Source organism: Stegostoma tigrinum, chromosome 20 (assembly GCF_030684315.1).
Source record: "Stegostoma tigrinum isolate sSteTig4 chromosome 20, sSteTig4.hap1, whole genome shotgun sequence".
Classification (NCBI taxonomy): domain Eukaryota; kingdom Metazoa; phylum Chordata; class Chondrichthyes; order Orectolobiformes; family Stegostomatidae; genus Stegostoma; species Stegostoma tigrinum.
Genome location: NC_081373.1, coordinates 13,122,298 through 13,136,383, shown reverse-complemented (window position 1 = coordinate 13,136,383; position 14,086 = coordinate 13,122,298). Strand labels below are relative to the sequence as shown.

Sequence of the window (14,086 nt, the reverse complement as noted above, 5' to 3'; positions counted from 1 at the left end):
AAGGCTATAGGCAGGAAAGTGAGACTAGTGTAGTTTCTTGTATTTTGTTGGTGCTTCAAACTCAATGGGCTGAAGGACCTGTTCTGTACTGTATCATTTAATGATTCTAATTCTGTTTGATCTCCACCTCCTGTTGTCTTGAACCATCATCCCCCTTATCATTTAATCTCTTCTGCCTTCCACACTAACACAGACATTCCAACACAGGAAAAACTGCAGATGCTGGATCCTCTCTCTAATTATTTCAGAGCTCCCTACCCCCTCCCCCATTTCTGAAGAAGGGTCCCGACCCAAAACGTCAGCTTTTCTGCTCCTCTAATGCTGCCCGGTCTGCTGTGTTCTTCCTGCTCCACACTGTGTCATCACCAACATTCCGTTCTCTTTATCTCCTCTTTCACTCTCCCTTTCCTTATTTAAAACCTGTTGCATCACTAGCTTCTTCCTTTTCTGATGAGGGGCTCAAATCTCACACGTTACATGAGAAAAGGACGCACAAGTAGGTCATTCAGCCCCCTGTCACAGCTCTGACATTCAGAAAAATCATCGGCCGGTCTCTTATTTCAAACTCTCTGTACTATTACCGTTCAAGACAGATGCTGCCTGAATGTTACCAGCATTTTCTGGTTACATTTCAGATTTCCAGCATCTGCAGAATTTCATTTGTTGTACCACAATGACTAACTATTTCCTTTCTCAATTCAAACATGTTTTGGTTCAATATCTCCAGGAAACGCAAGCCTCACCCTGGCTTGAATGCTGTTTCTCTGCCTGGGAAAGTTCAGACTCTCGCTCCTCAATATCAGACAGTTGTCTGACAGAGGCTGGTCGGCACTCTCCCAGCTGCTGTCTGCCGGGTGTCTCCATTCATTATCAATGGGGCGAGACTTTTCTGAGCTTGCTTCACCTGAACTCTGCTCTTTCCAGCCAACATTCCCTTCCTCCATCCTGCGATATTTCATCAGGACTAGCTCAGTGGGTAACACTCGCGCAAACTGAGGCTCAGGGTTCTGGTGTCAAGCCCCACTCTATGGTTTTTAACATGAAAATGAAGACTGGCACTTCAGCGCAATATGACTCAAGAATCAGATGCTACCATTCCTGCTGAGTTTCTCCAATGTTGTCTGTTTGTTTTAGATTTCCAGCATCTACAGTATTTTGCATACAGATAATGTAATTTTCTTTTGCTGTTATGAGGCTGTAAGAATGTTCAGTAAGGCTGGTTCATCATTAATTGCTATTTTGGAATCTTGCTGTGCACAACGTGGCTGCTGAGTTTCCTACATTATAATTGTCATTCCTTGTCTATATTTGAGGCTGAGATAGATCCCTGATCGATCACGGAATAACGCTAGCAAGTGGATGAGAGGAACTTTGGATCAGCCATGATCTTATCAAATGGCACAGCAGGTTCGAGAGACTGAGTGGCCTGCTCCTGTTCCCATTTCTTACAGCCTTATATTAGCAAAAGAAAGTTACGTTATCTGTATGCAAAATACTGCAGATGCTGGAAATCTAAAACAAGCAGAGAACATTAGAGAAACTCAGCAGGAATGGTAGCATCTGATTCTTGAGTCATATTGGGCTCAACATTAACTCAGTTTCACGCTCCACAGATGCTGTCAGACCTGCTGAGTTTCTCCGGCATTCTCCATATTTGTTTAATAATGTTTGTAAATTACTGTAACGCACCTTGTGGTCACGGTGGATACTGTATGAATGCAAATCTTTCTTTCCAAGGCCTTAAACATTGTGTATATGTGAGGCTGGCAGAAGTGGATGTTGGAGCAGACCCTGTGTTGGAATGGCTCAAGTGCCCTTTCTATGGTGCGTTGGACCTGATTAACTTCAGGCTGAAGAACAGCAAAGTGTACCAAAGCACAATCCAGGGTCAGATCACTATAATACCACTAAGAAGCCTCTTGCAGGTGAAGAGGGGAGACTAGATTGGGGAGGGGATGATCAGGCAAGGGTGTAGCTACAGTGTTCAATTGTTCTGCATTTGATAAATTCAGCCTTAATCACTATTGATGCATAATGTGTTTGATTGATTAAGACTGGGTGTGGACTCAGCGAAAGGTCAATGGGCTGGAGAAAGAGCTAGAACTAGAAGCAAGAGGTAGATGATTTAAACCACTGCAAAGAAAGATGCAGCAAGCTAGTGTTACCTCAGCACAGATCTGAAAATATAGAACAGGAATGTCAATCCAAACCTTGGCAATGGAGAAATGGCAGAGCAGTGATTGTGTAGAATGTATTCTTTGAATGAGGACAGGAGGGTGATGGCTATTTTCCCCATTCAGCGTTAAGCTTATGACGCAGGATATCAGTCGTAGTCCTCTGAAGAACTTCTAATGAGTTGCTGGTTTCTAATGAGTTGTCATATTGGATGCTCAGGAAGCTGTTTCAAGCATCTTTGACTCTGACTCATTCTTTTCCAAGCCTCGACACTTGGAATCTTGTTCCTTCCATTAGATTTCCTTTCCTCTTAATATCTCTCCAGCTGTCAACAGATCTTGGCGCATGTTTCAGACTCATTAATGTAATTGACAGACAGTTCCCTACATTGACCTCTACCTGAAGGTTGAAAATATATTTTTCTGTCTCACAGTCTTTAGTTCATTAGTACAATTGTGAAAAGTACTTTTCATGTTCAGCCATTTATTCAAACCAAGTTATTCAACATTATTTTTGAATATTAGAAATTGCACTTACTGTGACATAATAGACATAATTTTTTTCTGCAAGTATTATCAGTTGTTTGTTTCACCAGCAAAATCTGGCTCTAAGCATCTGCACACTGTTGCCCATTAGAAAGTGTTGACATAATGTTTTTCCGAAGTGATTTATTGATACGGAGGTTTTTCCATTTAAGTTGTGACATAGGGAGTAAGCTTAACAAGTATTATTGCCAGACTATTAATGGCCTACCCCAGGTAATGTTCTGGTATTATTGCTAAACTATTAATCCTGAGACCCAGGTAATGTTCTGGGGTCTTGGCTCTGAATCCTCCATGGCAGATAGTGGAATTTGTATTCCATAAAAATCTGGAATTAAGAGTCTAATGATGATCATCAATTAGTTATCAATTGCCAGGAAAAGTCCATCTGGTTCACTGATGTTCTGTTGGGAGGCAAACTGCCATCCTTACTTGGCCTGGCCGAGATGTGGCTCCAGATCCAAAAAAATGTGATTGACTCTTAAATGCTCCCCGGGCAGTTGGGGAGGGGCAATGAATGTTGGCCTAGCTGGCGGCACCAGCATCCTGGAAATGAATAAAAACAATGAGTACATATGAAAACTTTTTCGTCATGGCCAGATGTATACACACATACACACGTGTGCTCATATCTAAATACTAGACTTATCTGATCTCATACTCTTTCTTTGGATTGATTTCTTTCTACCCATCAGGATGAATAATGGGCCCGTGGTAGGTCATGAGGACGATGTGGGATGGAAGACAACACTGAGGATTACATACCCAGAAGGTGCTCCCCTATCTCCCAAGGAATATGATCCAAGCTCACTGCTTGTGATGGTGACATACAAAAGCACAGACCTGGCTTGGCTAAAGGCAATGGTCAGGAAGGAGCCAATGGTAAATTAGCATGTCCTTTGCTATCTCGAAATGTGTCCTTTTAACAACTTGTATTGCTGCTGTGATGTCTGAACAGCTTTGTTGTAATCTTTAACTGAAGGAAATGACAGAGTCTAGTGAATGGTCTCTCTCTTTTTACTTGCAATCTCTCCTGCAACAGAATCATCCAGTCATAGCACTGTACAGCAAGGAAACAGTCCCTGCGATCCAACTGCTCCATTCTGACCAGATATCCTAATTTAATCTACTCCCACATTTGGCCCACATCCCTCTAAACTCTGACTATTCATGTACCCTTCCAAATGTTGTAATTTTACACACCTCCACTACCCCGTCTGGCAGCTCATTCCATATATGCACCACTCTTTGTGTGAAAACACTGCCCTTACCTCTATTTAAATTTTTTCCCCTCTCACCTTAAACCTATCTCCTCTAGTTTTGGATTCTCCTACGCTGGGTTAAAAAAAAAGACAGTGGCTCTTCACCCTATCCATACCCCTCATGATTTTATAAAGCTCTATAAGGTCATCCCTCAGCCTCCGATCTTCCAGGGAAAATAACGCCAGCCCATTCGGCCTCTCCCTATGGATCAAACTCTCCTGTCCCAGCAATATTCTTGTAAATCATTTCTGAAACTTGTTCAGAGATGGCCTGAGTCCTTGCTCTTCTGAACTTCCCTCCTGCTTTTCACATTGCAGACGTGCCACCATCATAACCTCTCCCCTCACTGGTTTCCATATAACATAATCTCCACTCTAACTCAACTCCTCAAGTGCAAAATTGTACTTCATCAAGTCTCTTCATGAAAGATAACACCAGCCAACTCTAGTGTTGAATAACTCTAACTCCATCACCTCAGTCAAACTTGAAGCATGCTACTGAGTTGAAAGAGCAAAATTAGAGTCCATATCACAGTGGCTCAGTGGTTAACACTGCTGTCATCGCAGCACCAGAGACCTGGGTTCGATTCTCAGCGTCGGGTGACAGTCTGTGTGGAGTTTGCACATTCTCCCTGTGCCTGCATGGGTTTCCTCCGGGTGCTCCAGTTTCCTCCAGCAGTCCAAAGTTGTGCAGGTTAGGTGGATTGGCTGAATTCTCTGTAGTGCCGAGGGATGTGCAGGCTAGGTGAGTTAGCCATGGGAAAATGCAGGGTTACAGGGATGGAGTGGGTCTGGGGGGGGCGGGGGCGGGGATGCTGTTCGGAAGGTCCACGTGATTTGTTGGGCCTGCTTCCATGATTCTATCCTCTTCCATTACAGTTCATTGTGACAGTCACATATTCTATCCACAGAGATGGTGAACAAATATTTTATTGGTCCATTACATCAAAGTGTGTGGTCACTTCAGTAAATTCAAGAATAGCCAAGTGTGGTTTCAAACCCCATTGGTTCATTAATGCCCCTTAAAGAAGGAAACTGCCAGCCTTACTCTGCATTTGACTCCTGTCCCACAGCAATGCAATTGACCCTTAACCGCCATTGGGCAATCAGGGCTTGAAAATAACTAGACAGAGACATCTGTAACACATCAACAATCTTAAAAATAAACGCAGCCAAGGCACTTTGTTAAACATCTCTGTCATCAACTGTCAGAAACTGGATAGTTTCCAGTCCTAATTCTTGGATAGATTTAGATTATTGTGAAGTAAGCTCTGCATTTCAGCACAGAACCAGCTTGTGGCATGCAGGAGTTGTCACAACACGTACACAGAACTAGATTTGTGTAAATCATGTGCAAAGTTGCCGTACTGAAAGGTGCAGCACAGAGCAGGACTTTCTCATTTGTCTGACACAAACTACACCCCCATCTTGTAACATCACTTTAAGAGGGAACATGCTAATGAGCCAGGGTATAAAACATGAGACTAGCAATCTAATTTTCAGCACGTAACCAGGCTGTGTTGACCTGTAGCTACAATTGTTGAGGTTCAATAATAAATCCTCTATCAAATAATATCAAACATCCTCTATCAAATAAACAGCACCCATGTCTGATCACTAGTCCTGGTGTGAGATCAGTAAGTTTGTGTAAGCAGTCACAAAACCATAACTGTCTACAGGAGACCAGCCTGGGTTTCATTGGCAAATAGGCTGGAGTACTATTTGCAAAGTGAAACTTTAGAGGAAACTGTTCACTTTTTCCTGTGTTGCGTGCTGATTTGTGGGAATATTGTGCAACCTCTGGAATTTCATTGGACGGTTTCTTTTTCCTATAGAATCTTTGGCAAAAGATGTGGTTTTGGCAGTCAGTGGTTGAGTCAATCCCTTTAGAATCGCAAAACTATCGAGTATTAAACTTGGATATCGTCAGAGAAGCAGCGCTGAATCTGTTGGGCTTCCCAGAGCCTCACGACAACCATTGGAGGTGGAAACAGGTATGACCCTTCAACTCTTTCTTCTCTCCATTAAAGCACCATGCATCCGACCAGGCAAACCACAATCCAATCACAGGGACCAAACTACCATTCTGCCCATTTAACCTCCGCTGGTTTTTTGAAAAATCATCCTATCAATTCCATTCCTTCGCTCTTTCTCCATAACCCTTCAAATCTCCCCCTTTCAGTACTTTTCCAATTCCCTTTTGAAAGTTATTCTTGAATTCTGCTACCTCAACCTTCTGGGTATTGCATTTCAAATTACAACAACTTGCAATGTAAAAGAGGTTCTGTTCCTCTCTCATTCTGATCTTTTTGCTAATTAACCAAAGCCTAGATTTTCTGGTTACGAGCAGTCATACCATTCATTTGCTGCTATCAAAGTTCCACTGAGCTATGGAGAAAAACAGACAGCGCTGAAAATGCACAACAAGCGAAACACAGTGCTTGTAACTACAGGAGATAATGTATTGTGGAGTTTTGAGTAACTACAGGAAAAGGAAAACAGAGGAAGATGAACAAAGACCTTCCGATCAAGGAGCGACGAGACAGCCTGCACATTGTTCTGGTAAACAATGGAAGTACGGAGAGACAGAACATTCTGGAAGAAGGGGAAATTGGGGTGATTAGAAAATCTACAACGCTGAAGCAGCAGAGAGCTTCGCAAAAGGCTCAAAGAATTAGATTTATTTAGATTTATTTATTTATTTGTCGTATGCACTAGGTACAGGAATACATGAGTCCAGTGAAAACTTCACAAATGAAAACCAGAACTAAAAGGCGTTGCCAGAGCCGAAAGGTGAGCAAGGAGAAAAGAGCAGATCTCCGAGCCCCAAGTCCCAGCTCCACAACGGTGCTGGCACCGTTCCAATCGCGAAGACACCCAGGAGGCGACCGCCATGCGAAAGGCCGGCTCTCACCGCCAGGGCCTCACCAGCCCCGCTCTCACTGCCCACTGACCCTCACCGGCCCCGCTCTCACCGGCCCCGCTCTTACTGCCCACATCCCCCTCACCGGCCCCGCTCTCACCGCCCACTGCCCCCTCAATGGCACCGCTCTCACCGCCCACTGCCCCCGCATCGTCCCCGTTCTCACCGCCCACTGCCCCCTCACTGGCATCACTCTCACCCCCCACTGCCCCCTCACCGGCCCCGCTCTCACTCCCCACTGCCCCCTCACCGGCCCCACTCTCATCCCCCACTAACCCCTCACCAGCCCCGCTCTTACTTCCCACGTCACCCTCACCGGCCCCACTCTCACCCCCCACTGCCCCCTCACTGGCCCCGCTCTCACCCCCCACTCCCCCCTCACCGGCCCCGCTCTCACCGCCCACTGTCCCCTCACCGGCCCCGCTCTCACCCCCCACTCCCCCCTCACCGGCCCCACTCTCACCCCCCACTGTCCCCTCACCGGCCCCGCTCTCACCCCCCACTCCCCCCTCACCAGCCCCACTCTCACCGCCCACTGCCCCCTCACCGGCCCCACTCTCACCACCCACTGCCCCCTCACCAGCCCCACTCTCACCGCCCACTGCCCCCTCACCGGCCCCGCTCTCACCCCCCACTCCCCCCTCACTGGCCCCACTCTCACCACCCACTGCCCCCTCACCGGCCCCACTCTCACCCCCTACTGCCCCCTCACCGGCCCCGCTCTCACCCCCCACTCCCCCCTCACTGGCCCCACTCTCACCGCCCACTGTCCCCTCACCGGCCCCACTCTCACCCCCTACTGCCCCCTCACCGGCCCCGCTCTCACCCCCCACTCCCCCCTCACCGGCCCCACTCTCACCCCCTACTGCCCCCTCACCGGCCCCGCTCTCACCCCCCACTCCCCCCACACCGGCCCCACTCTCACCCCCTACTGCCCCCTCACCGGCCCCACTCTCACCGCCCACTGCCCCCTCACCGGCCCCGCTCTCACCACTGACCCGACTCGCACTTGATCTGCAATCGCTGCAAGACACAACCTGTACATTCAGCTCCTGCTACACGGTTCCTGGTCACGACCCAGTTCCTTTGGCAGGGGTTTGGGGAGGGGGGATAGAATTATTTCAGTGACAAGAGAGAAGAAGGAGAGGAAAAGAAAGAAAAGGGAAAGGGGACTGGTGAGCAGGGTAGAGCTCCTAAGGGAGTGACTTACCCCAATGGCATCTTACTGAATGGGTAGGGATTGGTTGATAATAACAGGATCTATATCATTGCCCCAATAGTTTTATTTAATCCAGAACCTGGTGAGTGCACATTGAACATTAAATTTGTATTAGAGGGTGAAGTATGAGAGATGAGAAACAGTTGCTCATTCGCATTACTCTCTACCCAATGGTCTTTCCCAATGGCTTTAATGGAAAGTGAATTACACTCCAGTAAAGCATGGCATCTGCAAGTTTGAAAGGTCTCTGAGAGAAGACAAGCTATTGCAGTAACCTTCTCCCATTGCTGTGTTTGGATCCCAATGGGAATTTTTCACTTCAAATGTTATGGCATTCTTCGTCCAAACATGGATGAAAGATCAAGATTTCAGTGGTAAGCTGAGGTGTTGACTTCAAGGAACCCCAGGTTAATTTTAAATCAGGAGGAATTTGGGGAGACCTCTCCACCATTTGGAGTCATCCCTTGAACAAAGCAAGGTGGTTGTTGTTGGAGGTCGGTTATTTCAGACATCTCCGTAGGAGTTCCTCGTCGTCATGTCCAAGGTCCAACTATGTTCTGCTGCTTCATCAACGACCTTCCCTCCATCATATGGTCAGAAGTGGGGATGTTCGCTGCTGATTGCACAGTGTTCAGCTCCATTCGCGACGACTCAGATACTGAAGCAATCCATATTCAAATGCATCCAGACCTGGACAATATCCATGATTTAGCTGATAATTAAATTTTTGCTACATAAAGCAATGAACATCTTTAATAATAAAGAATACAACCATCTCCTGGTGCCTGGTGTATTATCATCACTGAATCCTCCACTGTCAATATCTCTGAGAATTACCATTGGCCAGAAACTGAACCGACACTGCCAAGTAAATACTACAAAAGCAGGTCAAATTGCACCTTGTTCAGTTCCATTGTCAACTTTTCCGATTATAAAAATTCCATGCTCATGTACAGCAAGATCTGGACAAATTCACCTTTTCCTTCTGCCCTGTTTCTTGATTAAATAGACTTATGGGGACAAACATGCAGAATTGGATAAAAGTCTATTCCCACCCCTCCCTTCTTTGTCACTCTTTTCTTGCTTGCCACTACTTTACTCACTGTGAATATCCTAACTACAATCATCCTTTCACCCAAGATGAGTCCAGCTCCATAAACAGCCAGAGACTTTTTCCTAGGTTGGAGGTAGCTATTACGAGGGGGCATAGTTTTAAAGTGAGTGGAGGTAGATATAGGGGGAGGTGTCAGAGGTAGGTTCTTTACTCAGAGAGTGGTTGGGGCGTGGAATGCATTGCTGGAGAGGGTAGTGGAGTCGGCCTCATTAGAGGCATTTAAGCGGCTATTAGGTAGGCATATGGATGATAGTATAAGGTAGCGGTGGAGGTTAGATAGACCTTAGGTTTGGGGTAAAAGTTCGGCACAACATCGTGGGCCGAAGGGCCTGTACTGTTCTATGTTCTATAAAGACTTGAGAAGTTCAACACCATCCATCCAGGACACAGTTAATGGTATTACAATCACTGAATTGTCTTTAACAGTGCCCCATTCACCTCCTTCAGCATTTACCCCTATCCATCACCAATACACAGTGGCAGCATTTACAAGATGCACTGCAGCAACTTGCAAACCTCCCCAGTTCCCCAACCACTACCATCCAGAAGGAGAGGAGCAGCAGATATATGGGACACTGTCACCTTTCAGGTTCCCCTCCAAATGACAATGTCCTGATTTGGAAATTGTTTATTGGTGGGTCAAACTCCTGGAACTCTCTTTACAACAGCATCGTGAATGAGTTACAGCACGTGGACTGCAGAGGTTCATGAAGACAGGCCAGGACTGCTATCTTGAGAACAGTTAGGGATGGGACTTGCCAATGGAACTTAAGTGCTGAGAATGTCTGTTTAAAAGTAACAACATCCACCCTATGACCCCATCGTTACTGGATCTAATGGATCTAAGTTGCTGATTTCACAAACAAAAGGAATCAGGCAACTAATTGGGGAAGGAGGTGGATAATGATGGTGGAGCAAGGGTAGATTATAGTGAGTGTAGAATTTGGAAGTGGTGAACATTGCCTATCGCCAGCACATACTGCCTTGTGACAGCGAGCGAGTGAATACTGGGCAGCAGGCTTACGCTTTGAAAGAACATGCTGTACTTTGGCTCCACTGTTACTGGAGATCGTTGAGTGTTCAGACAGAGCTGTCCCTCAGGACACTAGGTTGGGCCAAATCGGTGATAAATCAGCTAAGAGAGAGTCTGGGAATAAAATGGGCTTCTCCAAAGGACTAAATGAAAATTCTATACTGCGGGGTTTAATAGGATGCTACCCAAAAGGAGGAGGCCGTGATTTCTGTGCCAACACTTTGAAAGGCCAATTTGTTTAGTTCTACTCCATTCCGTTCTGTTTCCCAGGACTCTGCATTTTTTGTTGGAACATATTTGATCCTCATGCCCTTCCGAATTACCCGGGAGTTTCAAGAGCCTAGTTATAGAGTCAGAGTCAGACAGCACAAAAACAGACCGTTCAATCCATCCAGTCCGTGCTAACACCAATCCCAACTAAACCAGTGCGTGTTGCTTTCTCCTCAGCAATGTCTCACACAATCAGAGTTGACTTGCTAAACCAAACAGCACATTTTTTATTCTGGCAAGATGGCAGCAGATTAGCACACTCCACCCACAGCTCCTCTGCTCCACCTGTTCTTTTTCTTTCTTTTCTATTTTTTTCTTTCTTCACAGCATTCCCTGTGCAGCGCAGGGGGATAGGAGTCCCCATGCAGCACGAGGGGAAGGGAGGCCTGGTGCAGCGTTAGGGGAAGGGAGTCCCGGTGCAGCGCTAGGGGAAGGGGAAGGGAGTCCCAGTGCAGCGCAAGGGGATGTGAGTCCTTGTGCAGCGCGAAGGAAAGGGTGTCCCAATGCAGTGCAATGTGAAGGGGTCCCGTGCAGCACAAAGGAAAGGGGGTCACAGTGCTGCACGAGGGGAAGGGAGTCCCAGTGCACTGCTAGGGGAAGGGAGTCCCAGTGCAGCACAAGGGGAAGGGACTCCCGGTACAGTGTGAGGGGAAGGGAGTTCCGGTGCAGCACAAGGGGAAGGGGTTCCTGATACAGCGTGAGGGGAAGGGAGTCCTGGTACAGTGCTAGGGGAAGGGAGTCCCAGTGCAGCACAAGGGGAAGGGAGTCTCAGTGCAGCACAAGAGGAAGGGAGTCCTGGTACAGTGCTAGGGGAAGGGAGTCCCAGTGCAGCAAAAGGGGAAGGGAGTCCCAGTGCAGCACAAGAGGAAGGGAGTCCCGGTGCAGCACAAGGGGAAGGGAGTCCTGGTACAGTGCTAGGGGAAGGGAGTCCCAGTGCAGCACAAGGGGAAGGGAGTCCCGGTGCAGCACAAGGGGAAGGGAGTCCTGGTACAGTGCTAGGGGAAGGGAGTCCCAGTGCAGCACAAGGGGAAGGGTGTCCCGGTGCAGCACAAGGGGAAGGGAGTCCTGGTACAGTGCTAGGGGAAGGGAGTCCCAGTGCAGCACAAGAGGAAGGGAGTCCCAGTGCAGCACAAGAGGAAGGGAGTCCCGGTGCAGCACAAGGGGAAGGGAGTCCCAGCGCAGCACAAGGGGAAGAGAGTCCCAGTGCAGCACAAGAGGAGGGGAGTCCCAGTGCAGCACAAGAGGAGGGGAGTCCCGGTGCAGCACAAGGGGAAGGGAGTCCCGGTGCAGCACAAGGGGAAGGGAGTCCTGGTACAGTGCTAGGGGAAGGGAGTCCCAGTGCAGCACAAGGGGAAGGGACTCCCGGTACAGTGTGAGGGGAAGGGAGTTCCGGTGCAGCACAAGGGGAAGGGGTTCCTGATACAGCGTGAGGGGAAGGGAGTCCTGGTACAGTGCTAGGGGAAGGGAGTCCCAGTGCAGCACAAGGGGAAGGGAGTCTCAGTGCAGCACAAGAGGAAGGGAGTCCTGGTACAGTGCTAGGGGAAGGGAGTCCCAGTGCAGCAAAAGGGGAAGGGAGTCCCAGTGCAGCACAAGAGGAAGGGAGTCCCGGTGCAGCACAAGGGGAAGGGAGTCCTGGTACAGTGCTAGGGGAAGGGAGTCCCAGTGCAGCACAAGGGGAAGGGAGTCCCGGTGCAGCACAAGGGGAAGGGAGTCCTGGTACAGTGCTAGGGGAAGGGAGTCCCAGTGCAGCACAAGGGGAAGGGTGTCCCGGTGCAGCACAAGGGGAAGGGAGTCCTGGTACAGTGCTAGGGGAAGGGAGTCCCAGTGCAGCACAAGAGGAAGGGAGTCCCAGTGCAGCACAAGAGGAAGGGAGTCCCGGTGCAGCACAAGGGGAAGGGAGTCCCAGCGCAGCACAAGGGGAAGAGAGTCCCAGTGCAGCACAAGAGGAGGGGAGTCCCAGTGCAGCACAAGAGGAGGGGAGTCCCGGTGCAGCACAAGGGGAAGGGAGTCCCGGTGCAGCACAAGGGGAAGGGAGTCCTGGTACAGTGCTAGGGGAAGGGAGTCCCAGTGCAGCACAAGGGGAAGGGAGTCCCGGTGCAGCACAAGGGGAAGGGAGTCCTGGTACAGTGCTAGGGGAAGGGAGTCCCAGTGCAGCACAAGGGGAAGGGTGTCCCGGTGCAGCACAAGGGGAAGGGAGTCCTGGTACAGTGCTAGGGGAAGGGAGTCCCAGTGCAGCACAAGAGGAAGGGAGTCCCGATGCAGCACAAGGGGAAGGGAGTCCCAGTGCAGCAAAAGGGGAAGGGAGTCCCAGTGCAGCACAAGAGGAAGGGAGTCCCGGTGCAGCACAAGGGGAAGGGAGTCCCAGCGCAGCACAAGGGGAAGAGAGTCCCAGTGCAGCACAAGAGGAGGGGAGTCCCAGTGCAGCACAAGAGGAGGGGAGTCCCAGTGCAGCACAAGAGGAAGGGAGTCCCGGTGCAGCACAAGGGGAAGGGAGTCCTGGTACAGTGCTAGGGGAAGGGAGTCCCAGTGCAGCACAAGGGGAAGGGAGTCCCGGTGCAGCACAAGGGGAAGGGAGTCCTGGTACAGTGCTAGGGGAAGGGAGTCCCAGTGCAGCACAAGGGGAAGGGTGTCCCGGTGCAGCACAAGGGGAAGGGAGTCCTGGTACAGTGCTAGGGGAAGGGAGTCCCAGTGCAGCACAAGAGGAAGGGAGTCCCGATGCAGCACAAGGGGAAGGGAGTCCCAGTGCAGCAAAAGGGGAAGGGAGTCCCAGTGCAGCACAAGAGGAAGGGAGTCCCGGTGCAGCACAAGGGGAAGGGAGTCCCAGCGCAGCACAAGGGGAAGAGAGTCCCAGTGCAGCACAAGAGGAGGGGAGTCCCAGTGCAGCACAAGAGGAGGGGAGTCCCGGTGCAGCACAAGGGGAAGGGAGTCCTGGTACAGTGCTAGGGGAAGGGAATCCCAGTGCAGCACAAGAGGAAGGGAGTCCCAGTGCAGTGCTAGGGGAAATAAATATCTTATTTCTAACTTATAGAACATAGAACAATACAGCGCAGAACAGGCCCTTCAGCCCTCGATGTTGCGCCGACCTGTGAACTAATCTAAGCCCCTCTCCCTACACTATCCCATCATTATCCATATGCTTATCCAAGGACTGTTTAAATGCCCCTAATGTGGCTGAGTTAACTACATTGGCCGGCAGGGTGTTCCACGCCCTTACCATTCCCTGAGTAAAGAACCTGCCTCTGTTTTTAGACACTTCAAGTTATGCTGCTACTTTTGCTTTTACTCCTCTTTTCCTTCCAAGATTTGTACCTGGGCACTTGTACCTTAAATGGCAGCATTATAGACAGCCATTGTAAATATTTTCACTGTACTCCTGTTCTGCTGTATTAGTGTACACAGGACATTAAGGGATATTCTATTACCTCCTGCAGCAGAAGTTGCTGCTGTCATTTGAACGTTTGTATTTGTTCTGTCATGTGCAAGATGAAAATCTTCAGCAATGTGTCTCAGCATGATCCAATTTTCATTATCTGTTTGCATTATGAAAG

General features: G+C 48.9%; 1 protein-coding gene across 1 annotated transcript in view; it reads left to right on the top strand.

The window, feature by feature from the left end:
- st3gal7 (ST3 beta-galactoside alpha-2,3-sialyltransferase 7) overlaps window positions 1-14,086 on the top strand; it is a 32,610-nt gene that overhangs the window by 17,145 nt on the left and 1,379 nt on the right. Inside the window, exons 5-6 of the mRNA XM_048551304.2 lie at window positions 3,413-3,599; window positions 5,815-5,973. Coding sequence (XP_048407261.1) covers window positions 3,413-3,599; window positions 5,815-5,973 — 346 coding nt within the window. The remainder of the gene's footprint in view (window positions 1-3,412; window positions 3,600-5,814; window positions 5,974-14,086) is intronic.